The sequence below is a fragment of the Callorhinus ursinus genome, unplaced genomic scaffold, assembly GCF_003265705.2.
Source record: "Callorhinus ursinus isolate GAN/ISIS: 27379988/994484 unplaced genomic scaffold, GSC_fseal_2.0 scaffold32, whole genome shotgun sequence".
In the NCBI taxonomy this organism is placed as follows: domain Eukaryota; kingdom Metazoa; phylum Chordata; class Mammalia; order Carnivora; family Otariidae; genus Callorhinus; species Callorhinus ursinus.
The window spans coordinates 3,423,444-3,439,905 of NW_027397094.1; the positions used below are offsets into that span (position 1 = coordinate 3,423,444).

General features: G+C 37.9%; 1 protein-coding gene across 1 annotated transcript in view; it reads left to right on the forward strand.

Moving 5' to 3' along the window:
• The window catches only part of PCDH15 (protocadherin related 15), a 1,645,434-nt gene that overhangs the window by 1,596,253 nt on the left and 32,719 nt on the right, over positions 1-16,462 (forward strand). The window contains exon 31 of the mRNA XM_073878941.1: positions 13,344-13,520. Within this exon, the coding sequence (XP_073735042.1) occupies positions 13,344-13,520 (177 nt within the window). The remainder of the gene's footprint in view (positions 1-13,343; positions 13,521-16,462) is intronic.

Here is a 16,462-nt window from a genome sequence, read left to right on the forward strand (position 1 = left end):
CAGGCGCCCCGCATTGATTTATTTGTTAACAAGATTTGGTTCCCGTCAATAAATGTCCTGACGCCATTCTTTTTCTCATTATCATTCTGCTGATTTCCCAACTTGGTGATGAATTGAAACTCCATTATTTCCTCCATACGGCCACTTCCTTAGCCCTGCATTAAGGTTATTTTCTTCTGCCTTATTTATTCCTCCCATGAACTGAGTCATTATGTATAGCAGGTATGGTACAATCCCATGAAACCAGTGGAAACCTGTGAAAAAAATGTAAGCCCAGCAAGACTATATGAAATGTTAGTATCTGAGAGTTTGTTCAGTTGTATAGTCTTTCTTGTCTGCTGCATCTTAAATTGTTGTAAGTATTGGCAATCACATGCTGATTTTAAGTATACTTAGCACAAGATGGGGTTGAAGCTGGGGAGGTTATCAACAGAGGCTGACCATAAATGATCTAATTTTTATCAGAATGAAATACAGACATTTCAATATACGACTCTCGAAAACAACATTTTCTGTAATTGGCTTCTAATAGCTGTAAAATAAATTGAAGCCAGTCATAAAAATAAAACACAAACCCAACATAAAATGAATTCCTACTTTTTAATATTCAGGGTATAATTCATTATTCTTTGAAAAAAAAACATGATTTGGTTTTATTCAAAGCCTCGATTCTTTGTTTCAACATAAATCAAATTCCTCTGCTATTTTTTTCTGAAATACTCAGTTTGGGGCTTATTTTGGCAGAGAAGAAATAATCTCCTTTTCAAAGAACAAATACTTTAAACGTACTATGTGGTAAGAAGTCATAGTTCTTTACAGAATGGAAGCTAGCCCAGAATGAAATTGGACTTTTATAAAATAGTGTCTCAGTGTTGTTATTCATGCATATTGTAGTAGTTTCTTTAATGCTTAATTCCTTGAAATGTGGAAAAGTATAGGGATTTGAAGTCTAATATGTATTTCACGTCCTATAGCAAAATGTTTAATTATCCCCAATGTGTCAGTATTGAGCTAACAACATGGAACCATAGTTACAAAGCGGGGAGCTCTCCCTTTCAGGTGCCCTATTTGTGAGGGTTACAATGTCCCATTTTATATGAGTTCTTAGTTATTATTTGAAGGTGTGCTTTCGGAGCACAACATGAATAAACACTAAGGATTAAATTTCTGTCAGAATGGCTCAAAGTCACAGTACTTGTTGTTTTGTTTCTGATAATAGCTTTCAGATATATTAGGGTAAATTCTTATTTTTTTATTTCATGTCCCATGGATTTTCCAAATTCATACACAGTTGACCCTCGAACAACATAGGGCTCAGGAGTGCCCTACAGTTGAAAGTCCACATACAACCTTTGACTCAGCCAAAAACTCAACTACTCATCCTGCTGTTGACTGGAAACTTTACCAGTAACACAATTGATTAACATACACTTTGTATGTTCTATGGATTATATACTATATCCTTACAATGACGTAAGTTTGAGAAAAGACGATGTTAGTAAAAAAAAATCAGAGGAGAAAAAATACACTGAAGATGCTGTCATGTAAAAATCCCATGTATCAGTGGATCCACGCAGCTCAAACCCATGGTGTTCGAGGGTCAAGTGATTCTCCCCTACATGCAGAATTAACCAATAACAAGGACTTACCAACTCAAGTTGACCTTTTCTGAAGATTCCATTGTATAGTAATTCAGTAAAGAATTATGTGGGCTGATGCCCTGCTTTCAATAGGTTTGTATTTTAAGGGTCAGAAGATGCATCATTTGTTAATTAACAAATTTCAGAATCTTTCTAGTGAAAATAATACTAGTTTCTGTTGGGAGAAATAAAAAGTACTGAGGGATAATAAATTGACTTTCTAGTTAATACTTGCCATCTGGTACATGTAATAGAGAAAAATTTAAATATATAATTGTGCCATTCACCCATTTCTCCCAGCAATATGCATTTATAAAAAAAAAATTGGGCTTAGCTATAACGTTTACATGGTATATTTTGGCAGAATCAGTATTTTTTTCTCCTTTTATTTTTTTTGCTTTTTTTTTTGTTGTACTCAAACCTCTGGAAATAGTTAAATAAAGCCAAAACAAACAAAATACTTCCTATAATTCCAGTAGGGACGTTTTAATTTTGCTTCTATTTTAAAATAATGTTTGAAATATTTGAACGATAACTATTGTTTTCAAGAAGAGATGTGTAGACTCTTCCTTCACTGAAAGTCTATTTTAATGGAAGATCAATTAAAAATGCTATTTTTTGAGTTTTACAGCACATAGAGCCATCCTTTCATTGCTTTTGTTTGCTCTGTGAGAAAAGTGTAAGCATTAAAAAAATAAAATCATATTGGAGGAAGTATTCTGTTTAAGAAAATAGCAAGACTGAAGAGGAGATTTTGATTAAGGGGGAAATCAGTTTAATTCATAAGAGACAATTATAATGAAGGTTCCAGTATATTGGCTCTAATATTCTTATTTTAACTTATGGTTGGTGATATATGTATCTATCACTTATTACTTATTAACATCACTAACATAAGTGATATCAGTTATTAACACAAATATTAATGTTAATAAAAGTTAAATAAAAGTTAATGAAAGAAGTTAATTTATACAGCTATTTTCTATCCTGTGTTTTGAGGAAAGTGGTTATTCATAATCCAGAGATAAAATCCATTCACAAAAGCAGTAAAAAAAAAAAAAAAAAAAAAGGCATTTTCCAGCTTCCTATTGTACTTATCTTTTCATCAAAAAAATCTTTGGAAATACAATTGGGGATATTGGAGAGAGAAGCCGAAAAAAGTAGAGTGTCATAATCGCTATTGTACTTTTCCCAAATATCATACCCTTCCATTCAGTTTATTTTTCAGAGCTTTTGCTTGTACCAAAGAGAACAGAACTGGAAAGCGGATGTAGGGCGAAAGATGGTTATGGGTGGCTCCATTGAAGTGTGAGTCACAGTTACTATATAAAGGTTTTTAAAATACATAAAATCAAAATTCTTTCTATCATATTCTTTTACATTTTATGGTGCAAAAATTTCGACAAATAGAACAGCTTCTTCTTATTATTATTTTTAAGTAGGCTCTATACCCCATGTGGAGCCCAACGTGGGGCTTGAACTCATGACCCTGAGATCAAGACCTGAGCTGAGATCACTTAACAGTCTGAGCCCCCCAGGCACCCCAAACAGCTTATTATTTTTTGTCATCGGTCCCAACCTGTGGTATAAGGTACTAGACTGTTCCCTTGTGCATCCACTCAGTTCAGACACCCGATCAGCAAGAGTCAGTTCTTCTCCTCTCTTAATTACACATATGTTTCTTCTCTTAACTTTCTCTAACTCATGCACAATTTACCTCTGTCTATGCTGCGTTTTTTTTTAACCCAAGAAATAAATTCAACCACAAGTTTGTATAAGAAAATTAGATTTGTATCAGCAGCAACACAAATGCTATTTTAGACACTTTCATTTCTATCTAAATTGTATTAGATGCTAATTGTAATTATTTTTTAATGTTCCACCTACTCAAAGAGAATTTTAGGCATTTTACAATGATTCATACAATAAAACAAGGTAATATGCATTTAACGTGGGTCATAAAAATAAAGCAAACAGAAAGAAAAATTAAACGAGTCAAGAGTGAGACTATCACAGAGACGATGAGACTGAGCCCTGCGGAGTCGCTAGAGGAGTCCTGAACTTGGTTTTCATTGGGTCAGGGCCAAAGTGAAAGAAGCAAACCAATGAAAAACCAAAAAAGAACAGAATCAGTTATAAAATTGGAAAAAAAAATACATTTCTGAGTGAAATGCCAGTTTGGAGGAGAATGCCTGTATCCTGCGGGACATCATAGCATGTACCAAGTGTGAAGTACATAGCGTCCCGTGTTTCTCAGAACCTTACGTGGGATGTCGTCTGGGTGGCATCTCTAAGGGTTTATCAGTGCTGGATATCAGGAAAGCTTGCCTTGGGTCCCTGTGGCCATCTGCAGTGGGTTCTTTAGCCAGGCTTTTGAAACACTATGACTAGTACCTAGGGTGGAGTCCCTCTGGTTAAATGTAGTCCATTTACTGCGACAAAAGGCTAAGTGGGGTTTGCAACCAGGAAATGGTGAGGAGTTGCTGTAACCACCACAACAAATGACACATCTTTGCAGCGCTCTTTTTATTTGTTGGGTCTTGTGCACTTAATGGGTGCTATGGAATTAACTTCTCGCAGAGCCCTTTGAGGTAGGTCTGATTACTTTCCCCATTGTACGGATTGAGTTCCCTAAAGCTTTGAGTTGAGAAGTAGTAGTTTCCACCAAGACACACACGGTAACAAGTGGTGGAGGTTTAATCTGAGTTTCTAGCCAAGGACGAGCAGCAGGTTGGGCTCCTAACCACTTCCTTTTTGCAGGGTTTCTTAAGAGGGAAACTGAATTAAATATCCAACCCATCCTTTTCTAGGGAGTGGGCTTCTCTCACACACAGAAACTTCCATCAAATAGTAATTTTAGGTTGGCTCCTTCTCACAAATGGGCCGCTGTAATAATTTTAGTGTGAATAACTAAAAGGCAAGATCAGCCATAAATAAATACTTGCTTTAGCGATAAAATGATTTCTGTAAGGCTCCACACTTAATTTTTTATAATGCAATTTGTGGTTGAGACTTATTGAAGAGGTACATACAGGTAACTGGATAAAGTGATGTTGTAAATTAAAATGTAGGGGCATCTACCAAAAAAAAAACTTGGCTTGAGAATAAATTAAGTGACCCAGTTTTTCATTGGTGACTTCAGTTTATGATTTAAAGAAAAAAGCTATTTGCACATAAAAAAAAGTTCAGTTAAATATGCCTTTCAACATTTATTGCAAAATTTATTAATTTATCCAACATTTATTGTAGAAAGCTACTTAGATAAGCTATTTCTAGTTTAAATTATAAACTAGTTAAAATTAAAATTGATGCGGTAACACAAAAAATGTTTTATACACATGTATTTTCATATAAACTTATGTGCCTAAAACATTTACATATACGCATATATAACACATATGTAAATACATGCATATATGTACACCTATGTATATTTATATGCATATAAAATGTGTTAATTATATTTAGAACTTCGGAGTTTTTGGAACTTTGTCTAGAGATGGCATAGTAACATATTACTAAGTATTATGTGTACATTACAGATCTTTTAGAGTAGAAGAGTAAGCCCTAAATAAACGTTCAAATTTTGGTTAATGATCATAATTACTATACTAATTCATTTGCACTATATTTGCTTCTTGGAAGATCAAAGACCATCCTTTGTTTTGAGAAAGTTTGTTATAATCAAATACTCTTCTGTTATATGTTTGTTTACACTATTTGTATTTGAAATTGATAGATTGCTCCCTAGAATTTAGACTCAGGGCAAATGTAAATGACTAGATTTTTCCAGAATACAAATTCTTCTCAAACTCTCTAATGAGCACCCACGCAACTTCAAGCAAAAAGCAAAATACACGGCCAGCAGAATTACAAAGAGTCTAGTAGGACCCATTAGACCCAGATTAGGAAAATTAGACAGATGTTGCTTCCGTGACAGAATTAGAAAAATGACTTGTGCTTTGGTACGGTGGGACCTTCAAAGGAAAGACGCATCTTATGAGGTCCAATGTGCTGGAAATGGGCTGAGGCTAACTTCAGTGGAGGGAGCTTTGCTGGAGGCTCCTGGGGACCGATCGTTGACAGTAGGAGGAAGGAACACGGGCTGGGGAGTAGAAAGAAACAGGGGCGGGTGCAGAGCCCAGGGAAACAAGAACCCACAGGGGTGAATAGGTGCAAGTGCGATTTCAGTCTGATGAATGTGTAGCACCTCGGTGAGTGAGTTCCAACCATTTTACAACTCTTGCGACCAAACTCCAGAGAGCAGAGGTCTTGGTCTTGAGTTGCCTGCAGCCGTTTGTGGCACGGGATGAGGCAGGACGGGACCACGGATTCAAGTCAGTGGTACATGTTGGGCACTGGGCTAATTCCTCCATTGAAGTCAGGGTGTCTTTAGGGAGATATATAAATGCTTTGCAGCCAAAACTCAACAGAGTTCACATGGGTCATGGGGGGGGGGTGTTAGTGCTTTTTTTTTTTTTTAAGATTTTATTATTTATTTGACAGAAAGAGACACAGTGAGAGAGGGAACACAAGCAGGGGGAGTGGGAGAGGGAGAAGCAAGGAGCCTGATGGGGGACTCGATCCCAGGACCCTGGGATCATAACCTGAGCCGAAGGCAGATGCTTAACGACTGAGCCACCAGGCGCCCCTGTTAGTGCCTTTTTTATCGATGCCTTCTTTTTGCGTATCTTACAAGGACTAAGGACAGTTCTTGCGGTTTGGACATACGTCTGCCCCTGATGGCAATAACTGACCCACGGCGCTGTGGCTTCCACTGGCCATGAGTAGGCGGTGTCCAGGATGACGGTTCCTTACCACAGTTGGAGGTGGGGGCTTGATCAGGCCTTGCTCATATTTTTATTTGTCATTTTTAGTGGCAGAAACAAACTTCAGAACTTGCTACTTTGTAGTTTGTTTGAACAATTTCCAATTATAATTAAGCGGTGCTGATGAGAATTCACACGTCTTCAGTGAGAGAAAAGTAGCAAATGCAATTGGAAATGTGCAGCCTCGTGGCTGTTGGACAGAGAGCACAGGGGATCGAGGAAAGGGGGTGATGAATAATCACTGGCCTCACGTAGTTTGCTAAACATTCTTTGCATATCACCCACTTTGGTGAGTGGTAATACACACTCATTTTATAAGACTACATAGGAGTGTGAAAAACAGTCTCCTTTAGGTGTCTACCTGTTCTGTGTGTCAAAGACAAACAAATCTGGATTTAGAAGAGAAACTTTATTTCTAAGGATTGTTCTAAACCCGGAGAGAGGAACTAAGATACTAGGGAGAAGAACCATTGTCATGGGGAGAACCGTCTGACCCAGAGGTCGGCAGCACGCAAAGGTTAGGCAGAGAAAGCCTTTCTTTTATAGGGAGCATTGAGCAAGGGTAGAAGGGACCAGTTGTGGGCAAGTGGGGCGACAGAACAATGGATCTAGATCAGAGAGTGTTTCGCCCCAACATCCGCCGTTCTGGGAGGGACCTGTGGGTTTGTGCGCTGTCACAGGCAAAGGGGAGGTCAAAATCCAGAAACCTGAAGGAAGGAGAAAAACTTAACGAGTGTTCGGTTAACAAGAATTTTTATCTGTTTGTTTGTTTGATTGATCAGTTGGGCCAAAACAGTTCAGCTAATCATGTATGAAGCAAAAAGTGGGAATTTTGAGGATCCGTGCTGGCATCCCCCATGGCTTAGAGAAGGGTGGCTCTTTGCAGTAGGTCATTTCCGGGAACACAGCTGCCTGCGGCACTTCTTGTTACGTCCAGGAGCAAAGGCTTGGGTAAAATCCACTGTCACGTGTAAAAGGGGGTATTGTCTGAACCCTAATCTTATATTGCTAGGAAAGTAATTAATCAACATGCTTTAATAGGTATTTCCTGGTTCACTGTTCACGTAGTATTACTTCTTTAGAGATCCCAAATAGTATGTACTTTATAGCAGGTATTAAACCACTCAGCAATTATGACATTATATAAACTGTAGGCCCCATCCCCATCCTAATCTAAAACAGAGCCGGAGATTTCTTTCTCTAAAATTTAATATTCGTACATCTGTAAAACATTTCTTCTATAAAGCCAATGTGGGTGACTGAAAATTGTGGGAAAAAATCAGAGCCTGATTAGCATAAGCTTTTATTTGAAAATGCCAGGCACGGAAGTCTCCCAAGGACCTTGGGGAAGGAGGACAGAATGTTCTATAGGGCTTTAGCAGGATTGTTCTTGGGGCAAGCAGCCACTATGTGAATAGTCTGGGTAATCAAGAGGGGAGCGGGGAACAGCTAATGGCCCAGCTCCTGTGCAAGAGGCACACAGTGGTGGAAAATTCTCAGCCCTTTGGGGTCCTTCACAGAATATTGCAGTCAATAAATACTTCTCTGTGACTCTTTTCATTTTTGCAGTTGAGTGCATTTTTCTCTGCATTATAGACCTAGTATCATCGAAGGGTGTCATTAAATAGTACCTGGTGGCTATGCATAAATCCCACTTTTCTTGAGACATCGGCCAGCTTTAATACCATGCTGTATAATAGTGTGGTTATACCACTGTCACCGTGACAACCTTCCCCCATGCACAAAATACTGGACTTCATTAGGAAACAATTCGGATGGCACGAGAAGACACAGAGAAGGGGTTTGTGCTCTGTGTTCAGTACAAAAGGCAACAGAAGGAAGCAGCCAGAACTCTGAAAAAATGGTACCCTCTTTTGAGAGCCATCTGTACTTAGGTAGACACTTCAAATGAAATAAGGATGCATCAGAAATTGATCTCGGAGCTCTAGTCTCTCCTTTCTGCTTTTCTTTAAACAAAGAATAATCTATAAAAATTGACCTATTTCCAAATGAACGACCACAAAAGGCCAGAGCTTATCTAGGTCAAGTAGATAATTACTGGGAGTATTTGTCCAGTTAAACATTGCCTTTATTGATCTATTTTAAAAGATTTATGCCTCCTGCACATTTAACCAGGCCTATTAATAATACACAGATATTAATACTTGATTATGTGGTTCATAGATGGCTCATAATCAGGGATTATGTTATATCGTCTCTTCCTCCAAATTACAGAGTAGACTGGGCATTTAGCAAGTCCTTCATCTCCTTTAAGTCTTTACTAACTTGTTTCCCCGATTCTCCTCTCGGCCCCCATTGCAGCCTGTTCACAACATAGTGGCCAGTGTTGCTTGCTTTAAATGTGAGGTCACTTAACATTACTTCCATGTTTAAACTTCAGCAGTGGATCCTGATTTTACTCAGAACAGAAGGTAATGCCCTTCCAGTCCTTACAAGCCCCTCCGTGATCTGCTCCTACCTTCTCTGCTCCAGCCACACTCATACACCTTGCTTTTCACATGGTGGTGGGGTGGGGGGATTGAGGGGGTGGTTAGCAATTTCCTCCTCTTGGAAGGCTCCTGCCTGCGATGTCCACGTTTACTCACTGTCTCCTTCAGTCTGCTCACACAGCGACTTCTCAGTGACACGTTTCCTAAACATTCTTGCCATTTTATTATTTTATTTTCATTTTTATTTTTTTAAGATTTTGTTTATTTATTAGAGAGAGAGGGAGAGCACAAGCAAGGGGAGCAGGTAGAGAGAGAGGGAGAAGCAGGCTCCCCGCCAAGCAGGAAGCCCGATGCGGGGGCTCGATCGCAGGATCATGACTGAGCCAAAGGCAGATGCTTAACCAACTGAGCCACCCAGGTGCCCCATATTTTATTATTTTATTATCTGACCTATCTTGCTCAATTAGAATGCAAGTTCTGTGACATCAGAGATCTTGGTTTTGTTCACTGATATATTCCAAGTGTCTAGAACAGTGCCTGGTCTGTGGTATGCATTCAATAAATATCTGTGGAATGAATGAATGAAAATAAATGAATGAGTGAGTGAAAATTTTCCACTAATCACTTACCTGAGTTTTGCTATAAATTTATTAGACGACTCCAACTCCAGCTTAATCTTCTATATATATTTTTTTAACTCTGAAAATGTATATAAAGATTTTTTTTCCCTCCTTGGGGTGCCCGGGTGGCTCAGTTGGTTAAGCATCCGACTCTCGGTTTCATCTCAGGTCCTGATCTCAGGGTTGTGAGATCGAGTCTGGCATCACGCTCTGCACTCAGTGAGGAGTCTGCCTGAGATTGTTTCTCTCTGTGTCCCTCTGCCCCCCACCCCAAATAGATAAATCATTTTAAAAACAATTTTTTTAGGGGCGCCTGGTTGGCTCAGTCGTTAAGCATCTGCCTTCGGCTCAGGTCATGGTCCCAGGGTCCTGGGATCGAGCCCCGCATCGGGCTCCCTGCTCAGCGGGAAGCCTGTTTCTCCCTCTCCCACTCCCCCTGCTTGTGTTCCCTCTCTTGCCCCCCAAAATATTTTTTTTCTTAAGTTGGGGAAGGGGCGCCTGGGTGGCTCAGTGGGTTAGGTGTCTGCCTTCAGCTTGGGTCATGATCCCGAGGTCCTGGGATTAAGTCCCACAACCGGCTCCCTGCTCCATGGGGAGCCTGCTTCTTCCTCTCCCCCTGCTGGTGCTCTCTCGCTCACTCCCTCTCAAATAAATAAATAAAATATGTATTTAAAAAAAAAAAGAAGTTGGGGAAGAGGAAATAGGGAGCTAAAGAGTTTTTAAAAGTATGACCATATTGTTTTCTTATGCCCATTACAAGAAATTCAAGCAACATAATATAAAGAGGCAAGTTTTCTTGAACGTTTTATGGCAAACTCAAAATCCTACCACCTGAACCTAAGCATTATTAACATTATATAAATGTCATTGCAGTCATCTCCCTTGATATAGGGAGAAACACATGACACAGGTGTTACAGATAAGCAACACTGAAGGTCTCTGTCTCTGTATACATGTGTGTCTGTATACTCGTGTATAAATAATTTAGGCTGACAGGCTGGAGAGAGACATGTTTGTTCTTAATGAATTTACATGTAGTAAATTCTCATGACATTTGATTCCAAACTGTATGTATGAATTGGCTTGGCATATTAATTTAAAGCAAAACATAAAGGCAATTTAAACACTGGTATTAATTTATATGAGTCAGTTCAAAGTGAGTGACTAAAAAATTCATGAGCTCAGGAAGCCTTTAGGCAGCAACAATGTACCCATGTGCATTTGAAGATCAAGGGCTAAAGAGCCATTCTTTGAATAGCATATATATGTAATGTATTCATGTGTGTAGGTAATAGACACAGAGACAGACATGGCAGACATGCTTAGGTCTATGGATATAGATGGCAAGTGGAAAGAGATTTTTACAAAATGTGTTCTCATTTAAAAAGGCTTAAATTTAGTTTAACATATATTTATCAGAAAAGGTAAGGAAGGAGTTCGAGTTTGGACACCTTTTTCTTTTGGGTATTTCATTCCAGAAGATCTCCAAAGTTTTAAGAGAAAGAATTCAGGGAGAAGACATTGTTCCATGTTTTAAATGATATAAGGCATTTTTAGACTTCACTGGTATATGATTCCCTGATGTGATAAAGCAATGGGTACAATTATATTTCATTCCATATTTAAAGTTTTAGTCACAGTAAGTCTGCAGTATTCCCCCAAAATACAGGAAAAGACACAAGCTCAATACACAAGTTTCTTCATTGTAGGAAACGTAATTTATGCATATATAAGTGATTTCCTTGGAACATGCTTAATCAATGTGTACATGCACTGCAGCAGTTATAAATTATTAAAGTGCAGTACTGGGACAGATAGCCACCTTCTGCAATATATTTAACAACGTACTCATATTTGGTTTTTGATTCGTGAACATCACTAGTAAGAAATATGCTTTCTTAACAATTCCACAAATTCATTAAATGTCTTGAATGAATTAGAGACAGGGGAGAAGTTTATTAATGCAAACTTTTAAGCCAAATTAATAACAAGCATAATCATATTTTATGGAACAGTGACTATGTGCTCAAAACTGTGCAGAGATTTGACTACAAGTGTTTGTGCATTTAATGCACACAATCCTCCCACGTGGCAGATGACTTCGCATTTTTGTGGTTAAGGAGTCGGAGCCTTTAATGGCTTCTTACTGGTCTAAGATTTTGCAGTTCATAAATAAACAAGCTTCGAAAATTGAAGCCAAACATCCAAGCTCTTTACCGTGGATGTTCTTCCCATTCATGCCTGTATCAACTGTCAAGAGTATAAAGTGGTTTGATTCCAAGGCCTGCCTTTCTTTTTCCTTTTTTTTTTTTTGTTGTTGTTGTTGTTGTTTTTGTTTTTTGGTTAGGGAGCATAAGTGTCTCAGGAAAAGAATCCTAAAATAGGCTAAACGCTGTCCCACAGTCTGTGTCTCCTCGTGTAGCCATTCTCAGGTTCCGGGGAGAATACGTTCTTCTTTTCTTTATTCCTCAGCAAGGATCTCATCAGAAGAGATCGTATCAGGCTGATGGACCAGTGGGTGTGAGCTGCTGAGAAAAGGACAGGGATGAATCGTACTTTAAGAGGGACTTCGTGCTGCTCCCTACACATTTAAAAGCAAACAAACACAATTAAAAAGAAAATAAAAGCCAACAGAAAAAGGGCTTCGCTACCATGGGTCGCGTCCCCTGGCGTGGGCCATACCCCTGTGCTCAATGGTGCTGCCATGTTCCCCAGGCTCAGTGTCAGTGCTGCTTCTCTGGCAAGAGCAAACCAAACACACACCAGACCCTTAAGGAAACGTTTTTTTTAATAGAGTGGAAAGCAGGTCAGTTTTGGCATCTGAAGTAAAAGCTATTTCCTGATGTATTAAAGGACTTTAGATGATATTGCTTCAACTGTGTCCCTTGGAAAGGGTCTCACAACACGGACTCCAAATGGAGCGTCAAGTCTGTAGATAAATGTAAAGATATTTGCTGGGTCTAGTTATTAAAATCAATTCATTTACATTTGAATGTCTATAAATATTTAATATAGATTCTGATGTTAATCCATGGGGCTTAATAATGTAAAGTTTTTAATAAGGCAAAGACATTAAGGAAATTGTCATTTGTGGTGATAGAGACCACAGACACTTACATGGCAATAACTTGTGCTTCCGATTAAAATCAAATTATGCAATTAGAAAAAATTGTATTTTCCAGAAATTACCTATAGGTTAACATTATTTCTGTCCTTTCTATTGAATATTGTTGAGTCTAGACCAAATGATAGATGTTTTTGTTGTTTGTATTCACCTAAATAGCTTCTGAGATTTGCATGCAATATATTTCTTAACCTGGTAAAACATCTCTCCCTTCTCTCGTTGTTGTAATGCTCTGAGTCTTTATACCATGAGGGAAACAGGTACCCTAGTCCTGGACCTTGTATGAGAGTCCATGTTCCATGTATCACAGAATCTCGTGGAACATAGAATTTATAGCACCACCCATGTGAACTCAAGAGTTCTAAGACCCCCTGCCTCCTATAAACCATAGACAGGTTTATTATTTGTACAATATAGTTGGCAATTCCCATGAGACACATAGAGCTCAAATGGTATCATAAATTCCAAAAGTCTAGACTTAAACAGGACATGGTTGATGACCTCTTTCTACCTTATTCAGTTTCTAGTGTCACTGGGAGTTAAATGCTGAAAAAATAGAAGTTTTTTTCAAGTGTTCATATTCAGTAAACATTAGCAAAAACCAGGCTGTCATCATTTTTCATTTACTAAATGTCATTTCAAGTTGAGAGTGAATGTCACGTTTGTACTTTGATTTATAGGATTTTGGATCGCTATGTTCAGGAGCAAATTCCCGGTGCCAAGGTGGTGGTGGAGTCCATTGGTGCTCGCAGGCATGGGGATGCCTTTTCTCTAGAAGATTATACCAAATGTGACCTGACTGTCTACGCGATCGACCCCCAGACCAACCGAGCCATCGACAGAAATGAGCTTTTTAAGTAAGTCATTTTATTGTCTGTAACAGCTCCCTGGTGACAGCATCACCCTACAGATGATCCTGGTTTAAGGCTGTAAGTATTGAAAGTTTGAAACCCACCAAATTGTTGTTGAAAGTGAAGTGTAAGCAAAAAAAAAAAAATCAAAGACAATACCTAGGGTCCTCATGCCTTGATGTTTTCAGGGCCAGGTGTGGGAGAGAGTGACTTTGGAGGTCAGAAGGTCCATTAGGAGCAAGGGGCAGTCCACAGAGATGACCTCAGACCTCCACTCCTGCTCCCACGCCCTAGCCGTCCGGACGGGGAGAGCACAGATTCCTTCTTCAAGTATCAGCCTGCGACAGTGTCGGTAGGCATGAATTTAAAGAATAAATCTAGCTTTCCTCAAGGTTGAATCAGCAAAAATGAGTCTCTCTTTTTTTTTTTTTCCCCTTGACTTGGGTGTGGTGGAGAAGGGGAATAACCCTTCCACCTCAGTCCATACTTTCCATCTATTTATTTCATTCTGGTGAATTTGAATATTTGAGTTATGAATCCTAAAAAAAAAAAGAAAATGCCAAATTCTAAGCAAAACGGCTGCTATGCATTCTGCCCTGGAAATCATTTTAAAACAGCTTACCCCTTTGTTGTTGTTGTTGTTAAATTTGAGCTTTGCTCTGGTGACACCTAGTGTCCACCAGACTCTTGGAATGCAATTCTCATTTAAATTGAACTACATTTTTACTTAAACAATATATATATATATATTCTAAATATTTATTGGTATTTGTGTATATATGTACCCAAATCCATAATTTCAGATTTTAGTTTTTCTTTCTCTATATATACTCAGGAGCACTAAATAAATATATGCATATACTAATTTGCAAATATATCCATATGTGGCTGCATTTATGTATTCGGCAAATATCTGTCTATTTATTAAAACCCATACATTCTGAGTTGAGTCTTTTCTGAATTTAAATCTGTTCTTGAACAAAGTTTCACTGCTGCTATTTTAGCAACAATGAAATAATGATTTAATAGCAACTTAATTATAAAAGAGCCATAGTTATTAAGTATGTTATTCATCAACTTAAATTTAATAGCTGTTTGGGCAAGATAGTATGTTAATCACGGTGGGGAGGTAGAGAGGACTAAGCAGTGGCGCCCTCTCAAGTTCTAGAACCAACATCCAGATGAAGTAGCAGTTTAGATCTATCAAGCCAATTTTTGCGTATTGTATTAATTTTTAAAATTAATTTAGAGGGGCGCCTGGGTGGCTCAGTCGGTTAAGCGACTGCCTTCGGCTCAGGTCATGATCCTGGAGTCCCGGGATCGAGTCCTGCATCGGGCTCCCTGCTCGGCAGGGAGTCTTCTTCTCCCTCTGACCCTCTTCCCTCTCATGCTCTCTCTCTCTCACTCTCTCTCTCTCAAATAAATAAATAAAATCTTAAAAAATATAAATAAAAATAAATAAAATTAATTTAGAAATGTACTTTAAAATTACATATATTCTGTTGTCATTATTAACATTTATTTAAACCCATCTGCATTCTGTGTTTTTACATACATCGGTTTTATTTTTAAATATGATGATAGGTTGTTTGAATTTAGGGTGTTTTCCCTAACTCTGGAAACATCTGTTTTCTTTAGGCTGTTAGCCTAGCTTTAAAGAGTAAAGTAATGATGATCATCATCTGAATTGCACATGTAAACACTTCAGAGGTAAACAGGTTGGAAACTGAAGCCAGTTGGGTTTCAACTGCCACTGGGAAGTATAAGATAAACATCCTTCATTCTAAACAAGTTTTCCCAAACCTAGATTATATTGTAAAGAGTCAAGATAGAAATTCAATTGAATAACTATAATAGCTAGGAAAGAAGGGAAAAATCGAGAATAACTGTAAATCAAAATTTTCTGTATTGAAAAAGAGGGTGGAATGGCCATGAACTATTAAAGGTTTCCCTTAGCAGCTTGAGCTAGTAGCTGAGAGACACTATAATAATATAAGTCTAATATATTATTAGTTAATTATTAATATAATAACCTACGACCCAGACTTGTTCCTTGAAACATTCTTTAATGAAATTATATAGATATATTTCATAATCCAAGGCTCATAATGCACTGATATTATCTATCCTGTAGTTAGGAGAGCTGGTGAAAATTTAGTTTTTAATACTGAACAAATATACTAGCACATTAAGATTATCACGTAACGGAAATAGGATTATATTTTCAACTTCCCTGGTCCTAGAATGTAAGCTTTTGAGGATGTTGGAATTCCCAGGCCAGAGAATTAGAAACAAACAAACAAGGTATTTCCTCAAAGGAGTTCACTTTGATTTTTAAAAACTGATTTAAGTCTATTCAAAACTTTTCTTTAAAGCTTATGAAAGCATAGAGAAGACCAGAATCACTGTAATGACATGTTAACGACTTTGCTTTACAAGGTTATGAGTATTTTGATTTTTCTTATTTTTGGTTATCTGAATCACTTAGATTTTTTGGCAGTAAATATATATTCCTTTTATCCTGGTTTCATTCTTCCTGTGGTTCTTTGACCTTCTTGAATCTGCATTTTTTGTTTGTCTTGGTTTTTTATGTTGTTTCAATTTCTAGAATATCCTTAGACATTATCTTTCCAAGTATTTCTTATAACCTAGATTCTCTTTCCACTCATTCTGGGACTCCAATTAAAATTTATTTTTCTCCACATTTTTGGATGCTGTCTGTTCTTGTCTTCTTCTCCTCGCCATCTCTTCTCTTTGTGCTTTCCTTTAGATAATTGCCGTTGCCTTGTTTTCAAGTTCACGGATTCATCTGTTAGCCTGTTGATGTGCTCATTAAAGGAATTCTTCATCTTTATATCTTAAAAAATTAAAAGCTTCCATTTCCATTTGGTTCTTTCTTATGGTTCCTACCACTTTATTGAACTTCCCATTGCTTCAAGCATGTTGTT